Source organism: Trachurus trachurus, assembly GCF_905171665.1.
Source record: "Trachurus trachurus genome assembly, chromosome: 15".
Taxonomy (NCBI): Eukaryota; Metazoa; Chordata; class Actinopteri; order Carangiformes; family Carangidae; genus Trachurus; species Trachurus trachurus.
In genome coordinates, this window is record NC_139906.1 from 24598647 (window position 1) to 24625712 (window position 27066).

The following is a 27066-nucleotide window of genomic DNA, read 5'->3' on the forward strand; positions in this document are numbered from 1 at the left end:
GTGGGCCCTTGAATTTAAACACAGCTGTATGCATGTTTGTGTTAAATCCATTGACCACAGAGAATCCCGGGAAGGGACTGTGCGGTGTATTAGGTAAGCTTTGAGGAAATGCCAGAGCGCTCATGGGAATCACCACCACCTAAATGCACATTTCATGTCCTACTTTATGAGCAGCACTAAGCAACATGGCCTAAACAAACAATCAGCAGCAAAACACTCCAGCCTTTGTGATTCTTCATATGTTTTTGTGCTCCAGGTTATCCATCAAACACTGCATGCTCGTCAGTACCTAATGATCAATGTATTTTTATGTACAATATTGATATCAAGGCCTTTTACCAGAACGTGGGGTTGAAACTGGCAAGGAGTATAGGCATACTGGGTAAAACACGACATAGTATATTGAATCAAAAAACGCTATATATACAACATGCTCATATTACCATATGTGTCATACTGTGTAGAGATTTGGGGAAACAGCTATAAAACTTCTAACCTATTTACATCATGCAAAAAAGGGCTATAAGGATAGTAAATCATGCAGGATACAACCACCACACCAACAATCTGTTTATCAAATGGAGAGTATTAAAGTTTGTTGACATAGTAAAAAGTAAAACTGCACAAAAGCCAAGAAAAATTCACTCCTTAATTCAAAACATGTTGAAGGAAAGAGAGGGGAGATATGAGCTAAGAGGGAAACTTAACTTAAAACAACCAAGAATAAATACCACATTAAAAAGCATGTGTATTTCTGTGGCGGGAGTAAAACTGTGACAGAGGATGTCAAACAATGCAAAAACATAACACAATTTAAAAATAGATTAAAACATAGTATGATAGAAAGCTATGGATTCATTGGGTGTTGAACGCAACTGTAATGCTGTTAAATTATTTATTTCTTTAATTTTTTTGGCTACACTTGTTAATTATTGGATAATTATTTCTTTCTATGACTCTGATTGCAACTGTAATACTGTTTAATTATTTATTTATTTTATTTTTGGCTACATTGGTTAATTATTGGATATTTGTTTCTTTCTATGACTCTGAAATCATGAAGAGTTCTAATGGATTTAATGGAAAATTGAATTAAGCTTCAGCCTACACCTTTTCGATCTATTTATGAACTAGTTGAACGAATGATGGTATTATGGAAGGTTGACTGACTGTGATTGATGCTCAACTGTAAATAATTTTGTGTAAAAGATCGAATAAACTACCACTACTTAAATCATTCTGCACATACAGTAGCATTGAACAGTTATACCTCCCTTGTAGTGACTATGTGCATAGACAGACTACACTGTACCTTTCCTAATGGATATGTCATTACTGCCATCACTGGTGAGGCAGACACAGTAATCTGTAACGTTTGCTCAATTCCCTAAAAGGATGAAACTGCGGACTGGAGCCAATGAAATCATAACACATTATCAGTACAAACAGATCAGTTTGCCAACTGCGATCAGAGCAAATATCAAATTTTGAAAGCATGGCATGAGAGAAGTGGAGGATCCAAAGAAAAAGGGCCTCTTTTTGGAGCACAGAGAGGAATGTGAAATAAAAGGCCCACATTTCAACCAGAGGTGTCTGTTCTTAGGTGCCACAGACGATGCATTTAGTTAGAGAGCTTGTTTCACTCTGTTGTCTAGATACCGATCTTAGCTTATCGGTGTGAAACAGAAATGTACCAGCTCCCAATTAAGTCTTTCATGTTCCTTTTGCGTGGCTGCTGTGCTATTGTGATAAAGAATTTCCTCAGCTCTTGCTCTAATCACAGAAATAAAACTTGTTAGGCAATGATGCACTGTGTGAAATTTGACTGCAATGGTGTAAGACAACAAACCAGAGAGGTTCACAGACTTATTTGGCTTATAGTTCCTGATTTTGTGAATTTCCTCATCTCCCCCAAGGCACAGTGAGATAAATATTAGATATGTGATACCTTCTTTAAATGCAAGATAAGGGGGAAGATTTTATACTCTTTTGAAAAAATCTAGAGACATTATCACAGATTGGCCATTTATAGCATCTTACACCATGTTTATGTGCCCATATTGTTTTTACTGTTGTGTCATTATACACAGTGGAGTTAGTATGGAATTCTAACCTTGTATAATGGAAGAGAAGGTTTTAGAACAAAAAGTAATACAAGAACACAAAGTCAGATGCATGCTACTTTCTTCTGCTCTGCCCTGTCATGATAGGCCTATGTAACTGTTTCTGAGCCTTCAGTTGTGGTCACGGTTAGGTGAACTGCAAAGAGTCAACTTATTTATGCTGACTGAGCCTGCGAAAGCACCTGCCTTATGTCCCATAGCTCTGTCATTGCTCAACTGGAAAGTCATGATAAGTGCATGAGAGAAGCCTGACAGAAGGACTGGAGGCAGAAAGTATGAAGCGTAACCCGGCCGGAGACCGTGTCCTCTCACTCACCATAGAAAAGTGCACCTGTGTCTTGCTGGCCTGGCTGAACAGTCAGCTCTTCCTTAATGAAACACAACAGGATGCTACTTCCTGGTGTGCATTAAGTAAATTTGCACACAGCTACAGGTTTTAAAAATCCCTTTTGTCTCTTTCTCCCTTCTGAGATGTAAAGACACTTCTCTACTGCTGAGGCTGTGGGCCCGTATAGTATATCCTTATGACACCCTTTCTGTCTGAAGACATACAACACAAAGGTTTCTTTCGACATTGTTCTTCTTTGGTGTGAAATGTTTCAGATTGCAGATTTAAACTTAAGGAAAACAAATCGTAACACTCTCATGAGAGCCTCTCATCATTTGCAACATTCTAGATTTAGCAAACAGCAGCTTCATCGCGTTAAAGTCTCTATGTTAGAGTGTATTAAATGCAAATTAACATGTATTGAGGTAAATCACCCTTTTTTCCAGATTGTCATGATCAATTTAAATTCAAGTTTGAGTTTGTTTGTTTTTTTCTATCAGTAACATTTAGGCCTACCACTATCAGAAAAAATGTGTTTGCATCTTCCATGTAATTCTGTCACCAACAAGGTTGTATAGGTTTGAAGCACCAAAGGGTTTTGTAAGTTGTATGCTCTGGCCAAACCTTTCCAAGGTTAGTGTGCCCTGCCCTGCTAAGGCAAGTATTTACTTTTATGCACACAATACAAATACATCCTCTCCAGTTCTCCAGAGTAATCAAAGACAAGTATTATATCTCATCACACAACATTACTTTAATTGTATCACTCTACGTTTCACACCTGTGTTATCCTGGGTTGTTCAAGAAATGGGCTTACTATCATCTTCATTATCTCATCATGCAAATGCTAAGGCAAGAGAGAGAGCTGATAGAGCAAATATTATGGCCAGCACTGAAGTTTCAGTTGCTGAGAAAAAGCGGTCAGTGTGAGAAAAGGGAGTGAAAATGCTACACATCTGTTACAGTAATGCAAAGTAAGGCATAATCACCAACTCTGCTTCATGTGCATCGGATAAAAATACATGAGCTCCAAGTCCAGAGCAAGAATTGGTTGGTTTGTAATTAAACAGCAAGCCGCAATCCAAGGTGCTGAGGAACCCACGCCCCATACTGTAAATTAAGCTATATTGATCATAATATGATCAATATATCTTAATTTACATGTATGGGGGTTAGACATTTAACATTAACCCTGTCTATAACTGCAAAGATGTTGTTTTATAAAGTGACCTCTCAGGTCTAAGGTCACTTTATAAAACAACATCTTTGCAGTTATAGATCTCATACTGGAAATTGGAAAGAAAAATGTAGGCTATGTATTGATTTATTTTTCTGAGGTGTTGCATGTGTTTTGTAAAGCCGTAACACTTTGTGAAGAATGCCTCAGTTTTCAAATGAGTGACAGGGGGATGTGGACAGAGAGGTTTTCCATCAATCATTCAGGGGAGTTCCACATTTCAGTGACTGAATTTCCCACAATTAAGAAATTCAATTCAATTCAATTCAATTTATTTAAAGTGGGACAATGCAAGTTCATGAACAAAACAAAATCGTAAACAAGCCGGATTGTAGCCACAGGCTAATTTCCATCCGCTGTCCCATACATAGATGTTCCCTGGTACAAAAAAATACAATAAATAAAAACAAAAGCATGTTATAACATAGCAGCAGTCAGTTTACAGTACAATAGATAATAATACAGATTCAGACAGTACAAAAGTGCAACCGTGTCATGATAAAGTGCTTAGCATAGCAATGAATACGTCAGTGCAGTACATCATCATTATAACCTGAGATTCTTTCTTTCTTTAGGTGTTAAAATAATGGAGGGTGTGATAAACAATCCTAAGGAGTGTCAGAACATGAACGTCACTAATGCTAACAATGTTATCCTGGAACTTTCAGGTGTGGCTAATGATGAGGTCTGCTGCTCTGCTTGAAAGGCTTACATTTGAATGTGAAATGATCCTGATGCTCTGGTCTGTCTAGTAGCCGAGTGGAAAAACAAAAACATGCACGCAATAGAAAATAGTAGCCTAACTAATACAGAAGGCCTGTTTTCATCCAAGGTAAAATGTCATCTTGGTGGTCGAATATGCTTCAGAGTCAGAGATACATTTATTCTAAAGACGTTGTGCCAATATTGCCAAGATCCCTGTTCAAACCCACTAGGGCTGGTTCCTGGCATAAATTATCCTGGCTCATGATCAGAGAGGTCCCAGCCAGGGTTCAGTTCCATTCATTTAACACGTAAACATTTATAACAGTGTGTGTAATTTGGTGTTTGCACTTGAAGTGTTTTGGGGGCCACAAACAAAATCTTATTTAGGGCCACCAAAATCCTAGGGCCATCCCTGCCACTGAGTAGCCTACCGTTTGAAATTCAGTGAAGACACTCAACCCTACGTAAAGGGTATAGGCCTACTGGACCCTACTGCAATATTTCCATTTCACACTCTGGTGCAAACCACTAAAGAGCATCCTGGGATGTGTGTATTTCTCTCAGTCTCTTAATAGCTTGAAAGAGCAAGACCAGAACTGATGCATAGGCCTACATACAGACAGTTCAGAATGATGTCATTTTTACAACCGTAATAAAGACAAAACAATGTGTTTTTGCCTCTTTTATATACAGTCTATGGTTTTTGCGCACTGAAGTGGGCTACTGCTCCATTTGAAGTGTAGCCTATGTGGCACAATGTCTCCAAAAAATTGCAAAAGACACAAAAGAAGACGGTCGGTGGTTTGATTCCACGGGATTCACCCTTAGCTCTTAATTTGAGTATCTGTACGTAGTTAAGTTACTTTCCATTTCAGACAAACTAGCTTACTTTTGTTTGACTGGATTGGAAACTTGACCGGCTGAATGAGCCCTTTCAGACGCGGAGAAGACTACAGTTCCCAGTGTGCCCATTTCCGGGTTGGGTGCGTTCCAGCCAATCAGAAGCCTCCTGGATCCATGGTAGCTATCTGGGGCACGGGGCCAGCACGTCTAGCCAGCTCGAAGTGCCACGACTTCACAGCGGACCACGGATTCTCCAGCGGAGTGGGGGGAGAGCAGTCGAGAAAAAAGCAATTTAGCTACATAGCTGGATAAAGAGGTAGCTTTTCTCAAAGGTCACTTCATCTGCAAGCCAAGGTTTTTTGCCCTCTCCCTGTTTTATTTGAAGCAAATACACGCCGCTACATCACCAGCGAGGTAAGTCTGGGAATGTTGGAATTTTTTATTCATTGAGCCACCGTTAGCTAGCATGGAAAGCTAACTCCTGCTAACTATTAGTACAGAGAGACAGTCGATTAAAGTTTTCTAAAATAATTTTAGATGGGTTTCCTTCACTAGCTAACTAGTTTGCCGTTTTGTTATCGCTTTTGGAGCGCAGTTTTATCAGGCAAATCCACACTTTATTCTTCATTGTGCAGGACGTTAGCCAAGTTAATTGATTCATAGTGTTAGCTCTACTGCTAGCCTTCAAATAATGATTAAAAAAACAAAAACATATCACATAGAGTTAACTACAGATGTGCACACACTGTTTTTACCAATTTATCAGAATAGTAACGTTAAAGACATACATTTAGTGTCTCAAAGATCTCTAAAGCCCTTTCCAGTGATAGTCTCGGTGTAAAAAAAAATCTGGTATGGCTTCATATTAAATAAACTATCTTGGAAGTTATTAGAAGTCATTGCTTTTGTAGTAAGGTATCAACAGTGGGTGATTTTGTTCGCCTATTGCTTATCCTTACAATACGATTAAAGGCAAGCGAAATAAAAGATTACCTTCTATCAAAGAAATAATATGTAACGGTGTTAGTTTGCACATTTTTATGCTTTTACGCTTAGCAAAGTTAATAGATTTCCATTTTATCTGACGACTTTCCTTGTGCACCCCCCCCTGTTGGTGTCCAGTTACACACGATGAAAGCAAGATATTTTGAATTTTAGAACCGTATAATTTCTAGTGGTTACATAATAGCAAGTTTCATCTTGGAGCCGGGAAAAGGGACCCTGAGATACACTCAGAGCCACCTAGAACCAGTATGCTTGAAGTTATCTCTCTCAGTTCAATCTGAGTGGAGATGCAGTGACGTGTGACATCACAGATTAGGAGGCAGTACAAACTCTCCCCTTTCGTTTCCAGCTTTAGAGCCTCAGCCTGCCATGAAGGGGGACTCTGGACTCTTGTTTCAATTATAGTAGAGCAGCTCAGCACTTTTCCTCTACCACGTCACAGTGCTGGTTTGTTGTAAAGCAATAAAGCTGCATATTGTATATTTACCGATAGGATAACATCCTCATGCATAATATAAACAAGGATATAACTGATCGTGTTGGGGGAAGAAAAAAATAAAGAAAAAAAGATCAAAGACGTTTTTGTGTCCCTCATCTGTCATCTTCTCCCAGCCAACTTTACTCCCCTGCAGGCTAGACATTCTCATTTATGACAGGAGCCTTTAAGAGCCTTAAAGGGATTGTTGAAATAGCCTTGAAGGTATGTTTTTTTGTAGGGCAGGAAATTAACAATAACCACCGGCCAATGGCTGGAAATCTTGGCAGTTGCTACCAACTTTGTGTACTTTACCTACTTTTGTCTGTAACCCTTACTGTCCCTATAGTTAAATACTTTTTGAATCCTCTTATATGCACTTAACTCCATAATAGTTTGGATAATTTTAACATAACATGTGGAAAAAGCAACAAGAGTCTCTTTTTTATTTATTTTTTTTAATGAATACTTGCCCTGGCATTTTGTACACAGGATTTGCGAACCTTTCTGTAACGCTTTGCAGATGGTTGAATATAAATTATATCATCAACATTAGTACAAACAGATGTGTTTTTTTTATGTAAATAAACTATAGGCAGTTATTTTGTGTTTGAATTATAAACAACATAATGATGAGAAAAAATGCATTTCAAATCATTTTGTTAGATCTATCACTTTAATATGCAAATAGATTCCGATTTGTTAAATAACACACATGGGAAAATTAATACCATGAATTAGATACTTCAAGTTGAAAACCATGTTTTGAACAAAATGTTTCCATGAGTGTTTTCTTTACTGTACATTGCAGGAAAGGTGGTTCGTAGCCTAGTGCTGGTTTTATCTATGTTTACTTTGGCTTGTTTGTTTCTGTGCTTGTAGAACAGAGGGCTCAGTGCTGGACAATCGGCAGTGTATGATATTTAACTTTGAGCTGCATGACACACGTTTTACGACATGGGGGTTTGTTCAGCTGGTAGTTGCCACGCAGTTTGCTGATAAGTTGTGCTGTTCTGCATTATGTAGTCAGCCTCAAGGCAGAAGGTTATGAGCAGAACAGAGACACCTTGAGGCCGTTCAAGTTAAAGCTTTTAACAAAATTCTCTTTCGGCAGCTGTTGTTACTGCATCAGCTTTGAGCTGCATTTTGCCAAGGCACAGAGGAATGTTATCATCAGTATTACAGCTTAGTTTCATTTTTGACCTACAAGATTAAGTTATTTCTCCCTACATAAATATTCTTGGTCTTTAATTGTTTTCAGCTGACAAGTGTTCCACTCTCTTTTTAGTTCTACTGAAACTGAACAATGGATATCTACGACCCCCAGACCCTTGGGATCATGGTGTTTGGTGGATTCATGGTGATCTCGGCTGTCGGGATCGCTCTTGTCTCCACCTTCTCCATGAAGGAGACCTCTTATGAGGAGGCCCTGGCTAAACAACGCAGAGAGCTGGGCAAAATTCAATCTGGTCGCTCTGACAAAAAGAAGAAGGACAAAGTAGCTGAGAAGAAGAGCCGTGGAAAGAAGAAAGACGAAAAGCCCAACGGAAAGATCCCGGAACAGGAAAAAATGGAGGAGGCTTCTGAAGCTGACGAGGTCATCGAGTCTGATGCTGCTGCCCCAGTTGTAGCTGCTGCTCCTCCTGCCGCTGTCCCTGAGCCGGTCCCTGCTGTTGAGGCGAAGCCAACTGCAGCTCCATCGCCAGCAGAGCCCAAGGCGGCGGCTGCTGAACCAACCCCCGCTGCCGAGCCCTCACCCGCACCCTCCCCTAAAGAGGAGAAGAAGAAGAAGAAGGTGGCCAAGGTCGAGCCAGCCTCAACCCAGGCAACTCCACTCGTGTCTTCCACTGCAGCAGTCAAGTCCTCCGCAGCCCCTGCATCCACCCAGGCCCCCGCCCCTGCCCAAGCTAAAGCAGCCCCCCCAGCTAAGGCCACCCCTGCATCGACCAAGTCTGCCCCCGCACCTGCAGCCGCTAAGTCCGCCCCTGCACCTACATCTGCTAAATCTGCTCCCGCCGCAGCCAAGTCTGCTCCTGCATCGGCCAAAGCGGCCCCTTCCGCTGCTCCTGCTTCAGCTAAGTCTGCCCCGGCCCCAGCCAAATCTGCCCCAGCACCAGCGAAGGCTGCAGCGGCCCCGGCCAAGTCCTCGCCAGCTCCATCCAAGACGACTCCAGTGCTGGAGGCCGTCACTAAAGATGTTCCAGTGATGGCAGTGCCCCCAGTGGGATCCCAGCAGCCTCCTGCACCAAAGGCACAGGAGCCCAAGAAGAAGTCCTCCAAGAAGAAGACGGAGCCTGGTAAGCAGATACGTTTTAGTGATATCTACTTACTATAAGTGGTTATTAAAGATATCAGCACAGACAGGACAGGGAAATCAGCATAACCTCAATATTGGAGGAGAATCATACGAATACATCTCCAGTCTGGTGCCACTGTGGCAAAATCACTGCACAGCTCTAAACCAACTTCACTGTTTGTAACCTGATTAAAGACACATTTATTTCAACCAATAATTGTACAACATTTTAACCCTACAGCTAGATATTCCTCATTTGTTTGATGCACAAGACTATTTAGTTGAGACTCTCTGTAAACTACACTTTCTCATTAGTCGCCTCATCGCATATTAAGAATCAAAGCCACTGAAGTGTGTGAATATGTCACACTATAAACATCATTGTTAAAATTAGCCCTCTCCATTGAATTGATGGAAGTGGTGTGTCTAGGCAGGAACTCCGTTAGCCATAACACTGGTGATAGCAGTGAGACTTAAATGTTTAGAGGTAGAGTGGAGGCATGTCTGCACAGTCGAGTCGAGTCGCAAACAGACTCTCAATCTAAGGCAGTATTACGCTGTCAGTACTGATGAACTTCTAGCTGTGTACCCGCAGAAAGTCGTGCCAATGGCAGTGGTGGGTAATGTCTGGCAATCAGGCTCTGGAGGGCATAGAGCAAACCAGCTTGTCCAAACACCACTGCCCTGTTTTGTTAACTGACAAAGGCTCTCAGTGCCCTGACAATGGGTAGCAAAGGCGAAGGGAGGGGGTTCTCCCTTGCCTGAGGCTCGTCTGTGACTGGTGCCACGGTGCCCCATCATTTTGCCATCCGAAGGATAAGTCACAACCTTGTCCCTTTCCTTCTTAAGGCCATGTAGGAATTTAGACTTCACAGTGACAGCCCGATGAGTCTTTAAACTGTTGAGCGTTGAACAAGAAATCATATCTGAATTCACTGTCTGTGTTTTATTTGAAATGATTTGTTTGTGTCTTTAGTGGTGGCGGTGGACTCTGCTGACGCTCCGCTGTACCTGCCCTACAAGGCTCTGGTATCCACTATCAGTAGCATGGTGTTCAGCGAGGGGGAGGCTCACAGGCTCATCGAGATCCTGTCTGAGAAAGTTGGCATCATTCAGGACACCTGGCACATGGTATGAAATACTTCTGTCTCTGATGAGGAGAGACATCTGCTAGACTCGCAGTCGAGATCCACATGGACGTTTCACCTTGTTTTCTTTTTTTTGTCTTTCTGTGTACATTTCCGTTTCCAGGCCACTCAGAAAGGAGACCCAGTGGCTGCGCTGAAGAAACAACTGGAGGAGAGGGAGAAACAGCTGGCGGCAGAACAAGAGGACGCCTCTGCAGCGAAGAACCGTCTGAGAGAGCTCAACAAGGTTAGAGTCTGAAGTGTTGCAGATGTGACCAAATTCCTACCACAACGCGTCATCTGATATAAGGCCGTGCTGGCAGCCCTCGTTCCTTTGGAAAACCAAATAGTTGGCTGGATGAAAATTTTACTGCCAGTGAGGTAAAAAGCGCAGAATGGCCTGAGGGTGGCAGCAGAGGGAAGGGCCGTGTAGTTGCCTAAATTAAAGAGTTAAAACTCTTAGAGGGAGTGTCTACAGACATTTAAACTGCACTCTTCTTGTATCTTTTGTCCTAAAGCTGGGACTAAAATGAACAAGGTGATCGTGATACGTCTGCCAAAAGTTCATGACATCCCACCTGTTACATAAAACGTTCCATGTAGAGTCTCATGTAATATCTGTGTCAGCCTATGTACGCCTATGGGTAGCAAAAGTGAAAAGGTCGAAGTCCATCCCTAGGCTCACAAGATTATGCGCAGCAAATGTCATGGCAGCCTGCTCTGTATATTTTAAGATATCGTGTATACAAAGTAAACACAAAGGTCGGTGCTCAAGGAGAGGTTATCACGTGGACTTGTCCTGGACTGTGTGTGAAATATAGTGTTGTCATGCTGGCACTAGAGGAGAAGCCATAGTATCCTTGCAATATTCCTCCGGGTAGTGACGTATAATATGTTTATGTCTGTGCCATAAATTCATGACAGTAGTTGTGGGGAATATTTCACTGTGTAAAAGACTCCTTGGGATCTGCCATCTGATCGCACCGCCCTCTGTTTTCCAGGAGCTGTCTACCGAGAAGTCCAAGGTGGCCAGCGTGGAGACGAGGCTGAGCTCCCAGCTGAGTAAGAGGGAACAAGAAATGATTGCTCTGCAGGCTCGCATGCAGGCCAGTTACCAGGACCATGTGGCCCAGACCCAGAGGCTCAATGCAAAGGTTAGTTCTCGTATACAAGTATTACATTTTCTTGATTTGCAGTTCTGATTAGGACACTTAAGTCTTTTATATGTCTGGTTTATTTAAAAACAAAATCCTCCTCCAGATCCTCAGCCTGCAGGACCAACTGGAAAAAGGCCCCAATGCCCAGCTTGCACGTCTGCAGCAGGAGAACTCCATCCTCCGTGATGCCCTCAACCAGGCAACTAGTCAGGCTGAGAGCAAGTGAGTCTTTCCCCTACAAGCAGAGATGCATGATGGCGTGCTTTCAACTCTCTATATTGATTACAATATTGGTATATACAGTATGTAGTGTGTACACAGATAGTGGCCTACATGTTTGTGAAGCATGTGTCCTTACCCCTTCTCTGTGTGCCTCTCTCTCTTTTTCATTCTATCTTCAGACAAAATGCAGAGCTGGCCAAGCTGCGTCAGGAATGCGCAAAGTTAACCAAGGAACTTGGAGAGAAGTCGGAGAGTCTCCTTGCTGATGAGAACATCAGGAAAGGGCTGGAGGCCAAAGTCGCTGCAGCTGAAAAGCAGCTGTCCCTGCTGCAGGTTGGTCCGGCCAATGGGGACACCACATTGTCTCTGTTATAAATTACACTGAACATAATCAGTCATCATAAGGACGACAAACCTTTTCTAGCTTTTCTTTTCTTTTTTAAATGTAGTTTCTTATTTCAGATGCCATTTAGTTAAAGTCTCTACAAAATGCAAGTCTAGACCTTTCCCCCGACCCTCTAATGTTATGGGAAGTTTAATTACCTTGTAATCACAGAGCCCAGGGCTGGGCTGGAATGCAGCCATCCAATAATGGGGCTGCAGGGGAAAATGCTTTACAGCACCAGCTGGAATGTGTGTGTGTGTGTGTGTCTGAACATCTCTCCTCTCCAGCCTTCTGTAATTGGCTGTAAAAGAGCAGGAACAGTCTGATGCTATTTACAACACATGACTTTCAGACGCGGAGTTCCTCCCTGTTTTACATTATTTGTAAGACCAGGGATATCTAATACTAGCTGGCCTCACTACACTGCTGCCAGCCCACGCTCTCTTACTGATGGAATGCTGTTGGTCTATTACGGGTAATGTGGAGCAAGTGAGTCAGCACTTCCTGACAGTCAAGTGCTCGTTTAGTTGAATCATTTACTAACACGCCTTCCAGCAGTTTAACATGTTATGCAATAGTTCAGGCCTCCAGTCAATACACAGTCAACATGCTCAAATAAACTTAAAAAAACAAAAAAAACACTCTCCTAATTTGACTTGACTTTTGCTGTCTTTGTGAAACTTTGATGAGCTGACTGGACTGATCAGTATTCAGTGGCTATCAACAATTGGCTGCTTTGATGGGAGCTTTCATAGAGGAACATGCAGGGTAATCATCATAAAATCAATCAATTCAAAGGACTAACTACCGCACACTTAAAAACAAATAAAACAAATTGCTCACATGTTGTTAAATCTTTTATTCACACGTAACACCAACCTCAAGCCAAAGGATTTCCTGGTTGTCCCATAGGTGGATCATCTGATTCTACAGTCATAGCCTTTTTCTTTCAGTGTGTGGTAATCAGTGTTGTTTTAAGGATTCTTTATAGACATGGGGCACAAACAACATGTGTTGATGTTATCCTGTGACTAGACACTTTATAAAGGATGGTTTTGCTAGTCTTTGCTGCCCTCTGCTGACACATTTAAATCTCTTTTCAGGCCAGCCACACAGAGAGTGATCAGGCGATACAGAGGAGGCTGGAGGAGGTTTGCGAAGAGCTCAGAACAACACAGACTAGAAACAGCAGTCTACAGGCTTCCCTGGACAAGACACAACAAGAAAGCAGCACACTGTCAGGTGAGAGACTGGTTAGACAAGTTTTTGATGGAAGGCATTGTTTGTAAGTTGTTCCCTCATTGTAAACATGCATTTAGGAAACAGAAATGAGATATTTGACATTTATGGTGTTGAATGCACTGTGATTGTTTTTTTCTTTTTCTTTTATCCCTGTAGAATTTCAAGTGCGTACAGAGAGATTGGAGGTTGAGATCAGAGAGCGCTCTGCTCAGGTAGATGCCCTCACTGCCCAGCTGGAGGAGACACAGGCAGAGAAAAGCCAGCTTGTACAGCAGGTGGCCTCCATCAATTCACTGCTGGAAGCCAGTCAGAACAAAAAGGAGGAGGATAACAATCAGGTAAGGACACACTTTATCAGTTTGACTTTTCCAGAAATTGGTCTACAGCTGAGACCCCACAGTCACCCGTAAGGATTTCTGCTATCTCCACAGGGACAGGTGAATGATGCAGAGGTGGAACAACTAAAGATCAGGTAAGTGTTTGAGCTTTCTTTCTTCAGTCATCGTCACACATCCAGTCAGAGCTGTCGCATTGATTGGAATTTGTCTGCAGCCTCCAGGAGAGAGACAGTCAGCTGAACACACTTCAAGAGGAACTGAAGCAACTGCAGGTGAAGCAGGAAGCTGCTGTAAGTGTCACAAGCAACATTATGGTTAAATATATTACCAAATGACATCATTTGTCATTTGGTTGAGGTGATTTCATGTAAATGTACAAAATATGGACCGTGTCGTTGCTAATCACAAATCTTCTGTTTTACCAGGACAACACTATTGTTGAACTCGAGCAAAGAAATAAGAGGTATGTTGCTTTTCATTATCCATCTCAGCTTAAAATCTTCTCCACTAGAGGTTTTTAAAGTGAGAGGCCGACCTCACCATGGGGGTTGAAACGGTTTCAGAGGAGCCTTAGTGTATGGACAAGAAAAGTGTTATAATTTCAAACGGAGATCCTGCTAGCTAATGAAAACAGTAGAACAGCATGTCCAAACTATTCCATAAAAGGCCGGTGTGGCTGCAGGTTTTTGTTCCAACCAAGCAGCAGCATAACAGACTTGACCCATTTAATCAACTGAGCTCAGTTTTCAGACAGTTGATTGGTCAAACTGTGTGCTCTTGGTTGGAACAAAAACCCAAGGGGGTGGATCGCAGAGGCAACTTGCTCTGACTCTGGCTGCAGCAGATGGGTGATCCAGTCATCTGCACGAAAAAAACTATTCATAACTCGATGAAATTACATATTACTTTAGCTATTTGCATAATGTTACTTAAGTGTTACTTTCATAGAAAAGTACAATATTAAATTAATCTGGATTTTTAGTAGGCAGTATCATAACTGCAGTTCTGACGTTCATAACAAACAAAACTGTTTCAAAAATAAGCCAGAAACTGAGCAAGTTCTGGTTATTATAGTAGAACATGCACCACAGGCATAATGCTCTGAGGGAGCGAGTTGACCGAGCCATGATGGCTGGCGTGTGGTGATGCTGTGTCATCGGGCAGCAGCGTTTGGTGAGTCATCTAGTCTTCTTATAGATAGTATGCAAAAACCTGCAGCCACAGGCCCTTTGAGGAACACTTTGGACATGCCTGCATTAGGACAAATCTTATTTTTAATGCATTTGGTTTGCCAAACAGCAGTATTAAGTTATTTTGGGTGTACATGGCATCAAATAACATGAACAGGATTACACAGGTCCTTAGGAGTTGGATGAAGCAAAGCAAGTACATTTTATTCCAAGGATGGAGTCTGAGGGGGAGACCACAATGTCAGACTTGATCAACTTCTGTCCCACACCTTTTGTGCCTTTCTCATAATTTATATTTTTCGTCTGTGTCTAATTCGTGTGTCCCTTTTTTTTTTCTAGTGAGGATGCCGGCCTTATCACGGCACTTCAGGATGAACTTAAAAACCTCAAAGAAGAGATGGTGCAACTCAAAAGCACACCAGTAAGTGAACCTCTCAATGTGCTGCGTGATTCTACTTCAATTAAAAACAGTGTCTCCACTAATCATTGTCATATTATCTCTGTTTCAGCAATCAGATAGCACAGCTGAGATGGGACAACTGCAGAGCAGGTAAATCAGAGTGACACGTGAGAAGATCAGTCTCACATTCTGTTAAGTCTTTTATTCAGATGTCTGACTTGTCTGTTTTTGGTTCTGTTGCCAGTCTGGCTGAGAAGGAAGCCCTCATCACTTCACTACAGGAGCAGCTGAAAGAAAAGATGACCACAGATGCAGTAAGAGTCTTTTTACACAGAAGTGGCTCATCAGTTGAAGACCGCTCTTGCTGTTAATCACCTTATTAATCATGTCACTTATTGTCTTAGCAGAACACTGTGGCACAACTGACAGCTTTACAAACTGAAACCAAAGAAACTCTGCAGACACTCTTCCCACAGATACCCCTGGAGACAGAGCAGGTAAGAAAACTGCTGAGATACTTAGTGCAATGATTCTAGTCACTACTGTGTACACAACCCTTTATATTCATCTGTATCTGTGTCTCTCTTCTAGTCAAACTGGCTAGAAGTATTTACACAGAAGGCTCAGGAGGCTCTCAGCCAGCAGTCTCAGACTCAGTCGAGCACAGCATCACCGGTAAGCCTTCACGTTGCCATGGTGTTATTAAATACTGGTTTGAGTCGATGTGGCAGAAGAAGATCTGAATGAATTCTGGTTGTTGCAGGAGTTGCTTGAGAAACTGAAGGAGGCAGAGGAAAGCCATGGCTCCATGCAGGCTGAGTGTGAACAGTACAGGACAGTCCTGGCTGAAACAGTAAGTGACAGAGATCATATTCATATAATGCGATAAAGAAAAACTTGGAGTAAGCTTATGCAACTATTTATTCCTGGTTCCCTACTACTTTAGGAAGGGATGCTGAAACATCTGCAGAAGAGTGTAGAGGAGGAGGAGCTGGTCTGGAAGGCCAAGATGGCTAACTCAGAGGAAGAGCTGAGGCTGGTAAGTCAGAATATACCCTTCAAGTCTGTGATACATCACTTTGATTTTGTTTTATCGTGTGTACATCCCCCCCCCCCCCCGCATCCTTTTCACAACCTACCAAATGTCCCACACCTCCAGGCTTTGGAGAACGTCAGCAAGCTGGAAGCACAAAACCAAAGTGTAGAACAGGTGGGGATGTTTATTTCATAAGCACAGGTGTAAATGATTCCCGCAGGAAAACAAACAGATTAGTGACTTTGTTTTGTTCACTGCAGTTGAAGGAGCAGATGATGCTTCTGGAGGCCCAGCTGGAGAAGCAGGCAGACAACCAGTTGACCTCAGAGGAGACGGAGCAGGTACATCAGGAGGTCAAATCTAAGGTTTACAGTAACCTCACTCAAAGTTTCCTCAGTTTTTTGTAATTTCCCAAGTTTCCCTGTGAAAATGCTGAACTCTCATTAATTGAATTAAATTGAAATTTACTCGTGTTTGAAAAGACAATTTCAGTAATGTGGTAAATTTGGCTCTTTCCTTACAAAAAAATGTTTAAATGTAATGTAAAAGTTTGTTTTTGATTAGTGAAATGTGACAGAAATAGTGTAAGCTCAATATAATACTCCTTTTTTTTTTTACTATGAATCCCTTGGATTCAGCTATCAAGCTCTTGTGGTGCATTTAAAAACAATGACTGTCTGACATCTGCTCATTGCTGTGCTGTGCTCTGTGTTCAGCTGAAGCTGCAGCTGTCAGAGTGTCAGAGCCAGCTGGAGTCGGCCCAGAAGGAATGCCGGGCACAGAAGGAGGAGCTTGCACAGGTGAATTCAGCCTTAAACTGTTTTCCCATCCCCCAGACAATAAAATTTCATTTCCAAAAAATCATTCATAATTTTCTTTAACTTTGGTGAGATGGAGACTTTTTAATTGTGAGATGTCATGTATGAAGGAATGTGTTTAAACCCCCCCCTACAGCCAGCTAAGTAACGTGTCAGTGACATGCAACAAAGGGGATTCAGAGACAGAGGTTATTTAACCAATGACTAGCGACGGCTTCCTGTTTTCAGGTCAGAGAGCAGCTGGGCGAGATCACGATGCGGGCTCAACGCGAACAGAATGGCCCAGCTGAGGCTCAACCCAGTCAGGTCAGGGTGCAGAGGTCACAGCGCACCCTTAGCTTCCTGTCAGAGAGCACTGGGCAGCGCTAGGACACTTGTCCAAACATCTGCTTTAGTTGTGGCTGAATTCCTCACGTCAGCTTGGTTTCAGTTTAACAAGAAAAGAAAATCCAAAAGATACTTTTGTCATTGGTGTGTTTTTACACCTGATTTTAAACGCCCAGTTTCTTTGCTATGTTGCTTTTAGAGGCTGCGTGCAGTCATTTAAGCTATGTCCTGAACCAAGAATATGACCATCATACACGGGCACAGCCACGTAACAGAAGATAAAGAAGTGTTGTATTTCCAGTCTGTCCAGTTCTCCTCTGACACAGAAGCGTGTTTGTTCTAACCATTATTTGAACTGACTGAGTGGATATGACTCTAACACCGCTCTTTCTCACCTTTTTTCAGCATGCTCACCTCTCCTCCTTTTGTTTTCAGCTATTTGTTGTAGGATTTCTAACAGCAACAGAAACCTAGCATTTAACTCCAGCCTCTCACCTGACATTGTCTGAGGAGACTAACTTGGCTCGCAGGTCGAGCAGCTTGTGTGTGTGTGTGTGTGGGTGTGCAGTGCTACTGCTTTGGCACAAGAATGCTTGCATACACGCGTATGGTCGCGCAAACTCTGCGTCTATGTATGTTTATTGTGTGTTTGTGTATTTTCAGGTCCAGAATCAGTTGAGCCAGACAAGTGAGAAGCTGCATGACGAGGCGGCTCAGAGGCAGCAGCTGTCGGAGGAGTTTGAGCAGGTATTTCCCGTCAACAATGACCTCTTTTTTTTCATTCTAGTCTCTCTTGACACACTATATTGTTTAGTGTCGGTGTATGACGTCAGTGAATGTTGTCAAACCACCAGGCCCAGAAAACTGTCACAGAGCTTCAGGCTCAGCTGGATCTTCTGAAAGATTCTGCGGATTCACCACAGACTGACACAGAGGATGTTGCTCAGCTCAAGGTTTGTAAAGAACAGAGAATCAAAACTTTTTATGACTTCTAGATTATTTTAAACATCTCAGTGGTAGCAACAGGTGGTTCTGCTTCAAAAAGAAACCACGTGTACTTCTCAGCTTTATAGATGATCACTTTGTCAGAATAGTGTTTGATGATTTACTGATCACATTGAAAGACTGATATTTCCTGTCATTAATTATTCTCTTCCAGCAGTGCATCTCCATGTCCTCGCTTGGTTTATGTTGACCCAAGTTCAATATTTATTCTGTTACACATTATGAAATGTCATAATCAAATCATATAAGTAAATATTGACATAACCCACACCTACATAATTAGAGCAATAAACCAGCCTCAGATCGGTATTAGTATTTTAATTATTTTCACAATAGCAGTTTAAGTTTAATTTATGGTGTGTTTCTTTTTTTTTTTACGTTTTTACCTCCCAATATTTTCTCCCGTGACAGATATTTCATAATGTTGCATGTTGTCAGCCGATGAGTGGACAGCTGGTTACATAATGGAGTGCCATGTTTGTCTTGACTGATCAATGAGACTTTAGGAGTAAAACAGGGCTTATGAAACAGCCAGAACGGTCACGGGGAAAAGCAGTGTGGAGTAATTAAGATTTAGAAAGCAACTAAAACTGACTGTTGTGAAAAGACTCACGATGAAGTAACATTTCATAATAATGAGCTCAGTTTTACAAGGTGACTGAATTATTTCACAATTTGGGTCTCTATTGAGTGTCACATTTTGCTTTGAAGTAACACTTAATGGTGATGTTGTCACACCAGGAGCGCCTGGAGAAGGAGAAGAAGCTGTCCAAAGACCTGGGCCAAGCAGCCACCAAGCTCCAGCAGCTTCTCAAAGCCACTCAGGAGCAGCTGACCAAAGAGAGAGACACAGTGAGAACACTACAGGAGCACCTGGAAGGCAAGGTGAGGCAGCGTGCACCAGGAAAACTAACACACCAACGTTACACACATCAAATTATTTTAGTATGCATGTGTGTTCTGACACAAATCTTCTTACTTCTGTTTTTAAGGGCGATTACGTCGAGCTGAAGGAAGGAACGTCCGTCTGACGGGAAGTTTACCGCGGACACTACACAAAACTGCCAAATATGCCTTATGATTACCATAGTTATGCATTCCAAAACAATTTCTTTCTTGTACTGTAGTATATTGCATTTGTTGCAACTGTAGGAATCATGTTTGATAATATAAACAATTCAAAGATTAGAGGAGAGCATCCTGCTGCAATCTTTACTGAAACACATTCCATCAAGGATTCTGGCTATGTCAGAAGTTACTTATCCCCCTGCCTTATAGTCCAAACATTTCCCCATAGTTCAGTGTTAAAAGGGAAACCGATTGTACGTCAAACGTACATCAACCTGTGCAATTACTTTGTATGTCTTTTCTATGTGGTTGAATGATGGAAACATTTTATGGTTCAATGATGCAGTACCTTTATGGGCCTGCTGTCCTCTGTAACTGGCTGCCAGTATCACATCAAATTTGACTTTGTATGAATGAATAAACTACAGTGTCACTCTGTCATTCCTGATCAGTGTGTGTGTGTGTCATAGTTGCTGTGCAATGGATGTGGACAGGAAGCAACAAAGCACTCTAGCTGGAGTAGGTTATATTTTGACATAGTTTCAGATCCGGTATGATTCAGACAGCAATTCTGGAAGTAGGGGCATTGGCCTATAATAACTGCACAGTCATTTTAATACCTGAACCTTCTTTCCTGGGTAAAAAGCTGGTCCCAGATCTGTTACAGCTGTGCTACGTTAAGAACAGCCCTGGTTTCTTACAGGAAACATGACTACACTGCAACATCCTCACACTAGACGACCCTACAACTAAATTGTGGTAATGAATTCTCCCCATATCACACTGATAGCAGTAGCTCCAGTCTTGGTATAATTTTAAACCAGAATAGATACATATAAAATGTGTTCAAACACATTGTGTAATACTACTTATCTTCAGCTGAACAAAAGTGACAGACACCAGGAAGTATCTTCAAAGGTGGGGTTGGTGTGCTGGCATGTGTGTTTTTTTCAGAGATGTTTCTCTTTCAGGCCTCCCAAACACTTGCACTACTACTACTACAGTATGAGAGGGAGAGAAAATAAGGGAATCTAAATAGGTTGAATCATAACTTAATTTGGTCCTTATTTAATTGTGGTCACTTGCAAAATCAAGCAGAACTGTAATGACCACACACTCAGATTTGATGAGGGGAGACAGACATGCCACAATGCAGCTGTGAAATGATCTGTAGGATGAAGGTATGCTGCATTTGGTCTGGTTTACTGTATATGGGTCAGGGGGCATGTCAACATGATTGTCCTCAGAGAGAGAAAAAAGGAAGTGGTGAGGAAAGACTTACCAGATAAAAGCATCTCCCTTTGATACTGGTTTAACATTCGGAAATATGCCCATTGGCTTTATGGGTGAGAGTTTTAAAGTAGCAAAATCCACCTACGTACATCTCTAAACATAACAGCATAACTAATTTGCAGAATATCCTTTTTTTAATCCAGTTCGAACCAATCCAGTCCTTGGTTTCCCCCTCCCCATTTCCTGTCTCTCTCAACTGTTCTATCTAATAAAGGCATGAAAAGCCTATATACACATAGAAGAACATCTGACCAAAGTCAATGTGCATATGGAACATGGATGTAGCCTATGTTAGTTTCTTTTATGCAAACAACAATTTTAGTAGTACTATTTCTAAAAAGAATGATTGTATAGTTTACAAAGAATTTAAAGGCAGACCCAAACCTATTGTACATCCACGTGCTTTAACTGATCCCCCAGCTATCTCTTAAGGCCTTTATCCATCCATCACAATTTTGCTGCGTGACACTAACCACCACACACCCGTACAGTGTGGACTAGACTATTGAAAGATATCAGCTGTAAAAATGGGATGTAATGTCCGACTGACTTGAAATAAAACAAAACACTAGTAAAGGCCAGTATAAGTAACTTTCTGTCAAGCATGAAATACACAAGTTTAACAACAATCAGTTACACTGAAATGTATTGTCTACACTCAGAAAGTGCATTGGCTGCTGCATTATGGTGGAAACATTTGGTTTATTCTTTGTAAAAAGTCTTTATTCTTTACAAGTGTAACAGTCACAAGAACACATTAGTTGAACTTGAAGTCCCAGTCATTTCGTAAACTCTAGTAAGGCGTCCAGGAAGACACATGGTGTATACTGGAATATACAGAGACTAAAAACAGAAAATTATTGATATGAGAAATATAAATGTACCAACAGTCATGTGATACATGATGGTATCATTGTATATGTATATGTAAAATAAATTTAAATCTGTATTGAGTCTGTTTTCACAGCCAAACTGGTGTTGGCTGACTGCCTCCTAATTTTTTATTTTTTTTATTTCATTTTCCTCCCCATCTTTAGTTTGGCTCAAAGCAAAATTGATTTGGAAACTTTGGTGTCATTTCAAATCCCTTTAAATTGACCTTGATCAAGAAATCACACAGGATGGCCCTCAAGTGTGAGTACGCTTTTCCCTAATTCAGCAGCAAAGTTTCCCCTCTGGCGGTAGTCTGCAGGGTCGTTTACCTGCAACTGATGTTTGATTCCTGTTGAAGACATCAGAGTTAGATTTTTTTTAAAGGAGCATTTGAACTTAAATGTTAACATCTTCTAATTTTTTTTTTTACAGTTAAGGCATAAAAAAAAAAAAGATGTGATTGTAGCATCTGGTGCTCCCACCACAATTAAGATTTGACAAAATAAAGAAAGAGAAAAAACATTTACCTGTCAGGACCTTCCTAATGGATTCTTTAGAGCTAGCATAGCTCATTTTTTCTTTGATTGGTGCAGTATCAGGAGCCCTGACATAAAAAAAGAGCATTGTTGTTTTGTTGTTAAGTTTGGAATAGAGGGACATACAACACGCATCTTCAGAATACAGTGAGGTTGGCACTTGAAAACAGTTTAAATCAGGGAAAATGGATGACACTGTAGCTGTTATGTAAAGGCTTACCACATCAGAAAGACCAGTTCTTCCTTTTTAATTGCTTCCTTGGTTTCATAGTGGCAGTCATACAGCATGTAGCGACACATCTTCTCGGTGAGCAAATTCATGGTGTGTTTGAATACATCCTCCGTATCGACCAGGTCCTTTTGCCGGATGGCTTTTTCAATGCCGATGAAACCATCCTTGATTACAAAGATGGCCACTCTTAAACGCTCGTTCTCATCATCCTCATTTTTCACCAATTTCATCTCATTGTAGAGGTCCTTCACTTCGTCAGCGACTTTTACCCCAGACGTCTGGTAAGAAACACAAAATGCAACATGTCTATAATTAGTCAACCATGTTGTTTTATCAGTGTCCTATTTTATTAGATGTGGGCCAACTCCTTCAGAAGGTAGCAACCCTACAGGTTGGTGTATTGTCAGTTAGCGAAATAATTCAGTGTATCTCATGCTCTGCACACAAAACAGAGGAGAACACAAAGACAAATAAATAAAACTATAATTGCTTTTATAACCTGCATTTACTTGAACCTTGCTGTTGCAACTGTGCAAGATCCTGAATTTTGAAAGATAACTGTTTGTGTAAAAGATGCAAACTGAATTTCAGTTATTACATACATAAACAAAAAAGGTGACCAAGCAAAGACTGCTTCCATGTTGTTTTATCACAGGATTTCCATTAACTAAGTTTAGCACCAACAGTTAGAAAATTCTGATGACAGACTATTAGAGTAGGAACGCTGTGGAAGATTTGGGCCTTGGCTCGTACTCAAATAGATGATGTTCACTTGTACTTTGTTTCTTTTCTCTTTTTTTTTTTTCCTTTTTTCTAATAGACAAAAAGCAGAACTGAAAGATGAGGAAACAGGAAGTTCTTGAACTACACTTTGGAGAGATGTGTTTACGGTACGCTATTTAGTTGGTTTAAATGTGCAGATAGATACTCTCCATGTCTCAGTCAGTAATCACACACTACGAGAGGAGCTTCCCCCTGAGCGTTCACGGCCACAGCTCTGTCACATTCCAGTCATTGTGGAACAAGTTCGCACAAGAAAGACCGCCCCAAGGCATTCACTCTGAACAAATTTCAAGCACGAACAAAGCTCCCACCATCTTGGAGGCAAAACCACACCTTGTAAAGTCCCTTGCAAAAACCAAATTCCCTTTTTCAAACAGCCAACTTCTTCTCAAACAGCAAACATCAGTCTTAAGACAACTTTACAACTTCAGCGTCATTCATTCATTTCCCCCCCAGCAAACACTGTTAGGATGAGTATATCAAAACCCCTACTACTATCCGTATATTGCATGTCCAGTGCTGGGCACTTGTAATCTCATCTCACAGAAGAAACTGTTGACTGACACAGACAAACTCTTCAGGAAAGTTACTCACCATTTTTGCTTGTGGTCTGTGAGGGAGCAGGCAGCAGAGAAAAAATGGCAGCAGTAGTCACAGTGCAGAAGGGGTCATAAGGAAGGAGAGAGCAGGTTGACTCATGTAGGAGGGGCTGTTGCCAATGAGCCCACCTCCAAAACCAGATCCACCCCCTTCTTCCCAGGTGTGACAGTTTCAGCTGCAACCTCAGCAAAAGCAATTGCATTACACTACATTTGACGGCTAAATCACAATGTTATACGTGCTCCATTGTTTGGTGCTGGGCAAATATTTTTCTTGCCCTGTCCGTTTGTTTTGGTTTAACATGGGGCAGAGATCTTCCTTTTTCTTTTTCATTTATCCAGAAGCCCCAGGTGAGCTCAAGCGAGTCATGGGTGGGAGCAGCACACAACAACCCTTATAAGGAGAACATACCTGTCCACATTTTAAACTCAACTGCTGCTCAGATGCAGCTCAATGGCCTTATAAGGTAAAAGGTGGAAAGAGTTCACTGACGTACCAAAAAGAATTATCTATACCTGTGCAGAGAGCTTAGTAGTCAGGAGTGTGAAAAACTGGTTGAAACACAGGAAACGTTTACCACTTAGGACACGTCAGAATGATTTGAACTGAAAGTGGAAATTTTCAGTTGTTGGTTCATTTCATAGCTGGTTTTCTCCACATTTGTTATGTAAGCACTGACAAGTCAGTGAAGTTTATGTGACTCACAAAAAAGTGATTCTGGTGTGTTCATAATTGGATTGCTGTAAGATTGTAGCAGGTTCTTGGCTGAAAACGACACAACTCTTAAGACTGTAAAACAGACAAAAGTTGATGCCAATCTTGTTGTAATCAGGTAAGAAAAAGAAAAGAAAAGAAAAGAAAACAAGGAACAACATTTTAAACTGGGTCATCTGATATTCTAGTTATTATTTTTCCCTGTCTGTCTGTGCAATGAAAAAAAATGCAACTTTTCCTTAAAATCCAAGAATTTAGGGTCCAGGTGACAGAGGGGAGACTCTGCCCGTCCTCTGGTCCCAAACCAGGCCTTTTCCAATTGTGGAAATCAACTATGTATATTTACGTAAATGTGAAAATCCACACCACCGACCTCCAACCTATTTGCTTGTGGATCAGCACAGACCAGTGATTGTTTTATTAGTGAGGAACAGCTGACACATATGGGTGTGTCTCAGATGTGATGACAGCAAGAAGCTTGGCAACTAATGACGAGAGTAGCATAAATACTTATATAATGTTTTAATATTTACACACATACAGACAAAGATTTCTTCAAAGTCCTGCTGAAGCAGAATGTGTAATCCAACATTTGCAATACAGTGTTGCTGTGTGTGCTGTAACATGGAGCTGGAAAAATACAAACACTGACAAAAGGAGTCATTGAGCCATGTAAACTGCTAAACTGTCTCAATGGCAAATTAGAACATACCATGAATTAACATTTGTCTTATGGAGGTCATACACATAATTTAGGTCAATTGGGTGGAGATTCTGTACATAATAAACTCCTCCTCTGCAGTGACTATTTTCAATACAGATACTCCGCTTAAGCATCACAGTGGCCTAATGCTTTCGCTGAGATGATTATTAGTTTACAGAGTCAGAGGCCTGCCTCACATCCTGCTGCAAAAAGGAGGAGTTGAAAATGTCGGAATATGTCACAGTTTACCAGCCACTCTTCTCGGTTTTTTTAGGCCTGGCTGCCAGAGCTAACAGCAGCTGGTAGCGTCTTTCAGAGTCATAAAAGGGGAAATACAAAAGTGAACCTCACAGGACAGGAAATAGCTGCAGCATAGCTCTGTGTGAGCTGAAAACTTCACGCTGCTGCAAGCACATTGCAGTTTTGACCAGAACCCAGTCAGTTGCGTCAAAGCACTGAATCCGACTCTATGAGAACTCTGACCTCTACTGGTAAATTACTGAAACACCACATGACTGAATTTACCACCAAAAACTATAGGGCCAGCATATGGAGACTCCAATTTGTGCACAGAGAGAATGGAAATCAACAGATTCTAAATAAATGAAACTTCATAAGAACAGTACTTGATTTTCTTAATTATCACTTATCTAATTAACATAGGCCTACAATTATTTTGAACTTTTTTTTTTAGATGGCCTTCTTGAAATTACTTGATTTTATTAATAATTTCCCGTATAGGTCGATTGCATGCGTCAAAGGCCAATTATTGGACATTTGCTGAATTAAATGAATGAAAATTAGTCTTAATCGTGTCAAAGTGTGTGTGAACCATGAATCACCTTGACAACTTTTTTTTAAGACGCCCTGTGTTCTGTCTTCACACTGTGTTAGTCTGTAGCTAAGGAGTAACACGGATAGAAAACAAAACAAACCACTGTTGTTCTCACCTCTGTTCAAGTTTCACATGTGTTGAACTATTATTGGGTGTGGTCAGTCACATTTCATTCTGCCACCCACAATGACCTCAACCAATAAGCTTGTTTCAGCTAGTAGATGTTTGGTTTGTTTTATTGCCATTGTTGAGTGCAAGTTTCACTGCACAGGGGCTAATTTATGGTTTAATGCAGTGATTCCCAACCTTTTTTGGCTTGTGACCCCATTTTGACATCACGAATTTCTGGCGACCCGCGTCAATCAAGATGCACCAGCTCAGATTTTATATGTTGCATTTTATTTGAACTCAATTTATATTCAAGAAAGTGAAAGTATAGAATACAGTTGTTTAAGATTGCCTTTGGTGTTTTTAATCATAATTTAAAAAAGAATAACAATTAGTTAAAAAAATATTTGTATCAATTACTAGACATTTCTGGTGACCCCATTTGAATTCCAGGCGACCCCAAGGTCGAAAAACACTGGTTTAATGAACCTTGATGTGTGAAATATCCAAAATCATTTTCACTTCTTTGACTGCAGATTGGTCAGTGGCATCAAAACTCTTGCCTTGTCATCACAAGAGTAGTTACATTTTCAGATAATTGCCTTATTGCTGTAAGAATAAAATAAGCCTTTTCATGTCTGTATTGTACATTAGAAGTTAACAGACTGGGATTATGGGAAAACTAGAAAAGTGGGTAAAAAAAGTAAACCACACACACACACTCACACACACAAAACACACTCTTAGGATAGTATTTACTGTATCTGGCTGCTGGCTGCAGCTACATATTTAGTGTTCATAAAGAATGGTTCAGTGGACATATTGGAAGAACACAGCACACAACAACTGATATAACATTTTTTTTGTCTTTTTATTGTTTAATAAATAAACCCATTATTATTTGAGGGAGATTGTGACTTTTTATTTGTTTTTGGATATATATTCAAACCATCATTTTTTTTCTCCCAAAATGCATCCCTGTTGACTGATATTCACTCAAAAACATCTACCTAAATGTTCAGAGTTTATATGACACTTCAACCGCAGCCTTGATTCTTCAGT

At 41.1% G+C, this 27066-nt stretch overlaps 2 protein-coding genes across 4 annotated transcripts; one reads left to right on the forward strand and one right to left on the reverse strand.

Annotated features, from left to right (window-relative positions):
- Positions 1 to 5460: 5460 nt before the first annotated feature.
- rrbp1a (ribosome binding protein 1a) lies at positions 5461 to 19768 on the forward strand. 3 transcript variants are annotated; one of them, XM_083988166.1, is made up of 27 exons: positions 5461 to 5650; positions 8005 to 9013; positions 9989 to 10143; positions 10264 to 10386; positions 11141 to 11293; positions 11400 to 11518; positions 11698 to 11851; positions 13007 to 13145; positions 13302 to 13483; positions 13577 to 13617; positions 13698 to 13773; positions 13909 to 13946; positions 15013 to 15094; positions 15183 to 15223; positions 15318 to 15387; positions 15478 to 15570; positions 15665 to 15748; positions 15837 to 15926; positions 16020 to 16112; positions 16233 to 16283; positions 16370 to 16450; positions 16826 to 16909; positions 17156 to 17233; positions 17918 to 18001; positions 18109 to 18207; positions 19001 to 19144; positions 19252 to 19768. In XM_083988166.1, the coding sequence occupies exons 2-27, from the start codon at positions 8023 to 8025 to the stop codon at positions 19288 to 19290; spliced, it is 3384 nt and encodes a 1127-aa protein (XP_083844292.1). In that variant the 5' UTR covers positions 5461 to 5650; positions 8005 to 8022; the 3' UTR covers positions 19291 to 19768. The 3 variants fall into 3 exon arrangements, with proteins under 3 accessions (XP_083844292.1, XP_083844293.1, XP_083844294.1); XM_083988167.1 differs by having other exon boundaries at positions 15481 to 15570; XM_083988168.1 differs by lacking the exon at positions 17156 to 17233.
- Positions 19769 to 21352: 1584 nt separating this feature from the next.
- On the reverse strand, positions 21353 to 23687 carry cfl1l (cofilin 1 (non-muscle), like). The gene is made up of 4 exons (XM_083987953.1): positions 23639 to 23687; positions 22250 to 22539; positions 22021 to 22097; positions 21353 to 21842 (listed from the first exon to the last, which is right to left on the reverse strand). Exons 1-4 carry the CDS (start codon positions 23639 to 23641, stop codon positions 21733 to 21735), a joined length of 480 nt encoding a protein of 159 aa, XP_083844079.1. The 5' UTR covers positions 23642 to 23687; the 3' UTR covers positions 21353 to 21732.
- Between the last annotated feature and the right edge of the window lie 3379 nt (positions 23688 to 27066).

Bases quoted from the DNA above. Each gene is read 5' to 3' on its own strand.
- rrbp1a (XM_083988166.1), top strand. From the start codon at position 8,023: ATGGATATCTACGACCCCCAGACCCTTGGGATCATGGTGTTTGGTGGA. The intron at 17,234-17,917 runs GTCAGGGTGCAG...GTGTATTTTCAG, and splicing joins CTGAGGCTCAACCCAGTCAG to GTCCAGAATCAGTTGAGCCA. The intron at 18,208-19,000 runs GTTTGTAAAGAA...TTGTCACACCAG, and splicing joins AGGATGTTGCTCAGCTCAAG to GAGCGCCTGGAGAAGGAGAA.
- cfl1l (XM_083987953.1), bottom strand. The intron at 22,098-22,249 runs GTAAGCCTTTAC...TTTTTATGTCAG, and splicing joins GAACTGGTCTTTCTGATGTG to GGCTCCTGATACTGCACCAA. The intron at 21,843-22,020 runs GTAAATGTTTTT...TGTCTTCAACAG, and splicing joins CATTAGGAAGGTCCTGACAG to GAATCAAACATCAGTTGCAG.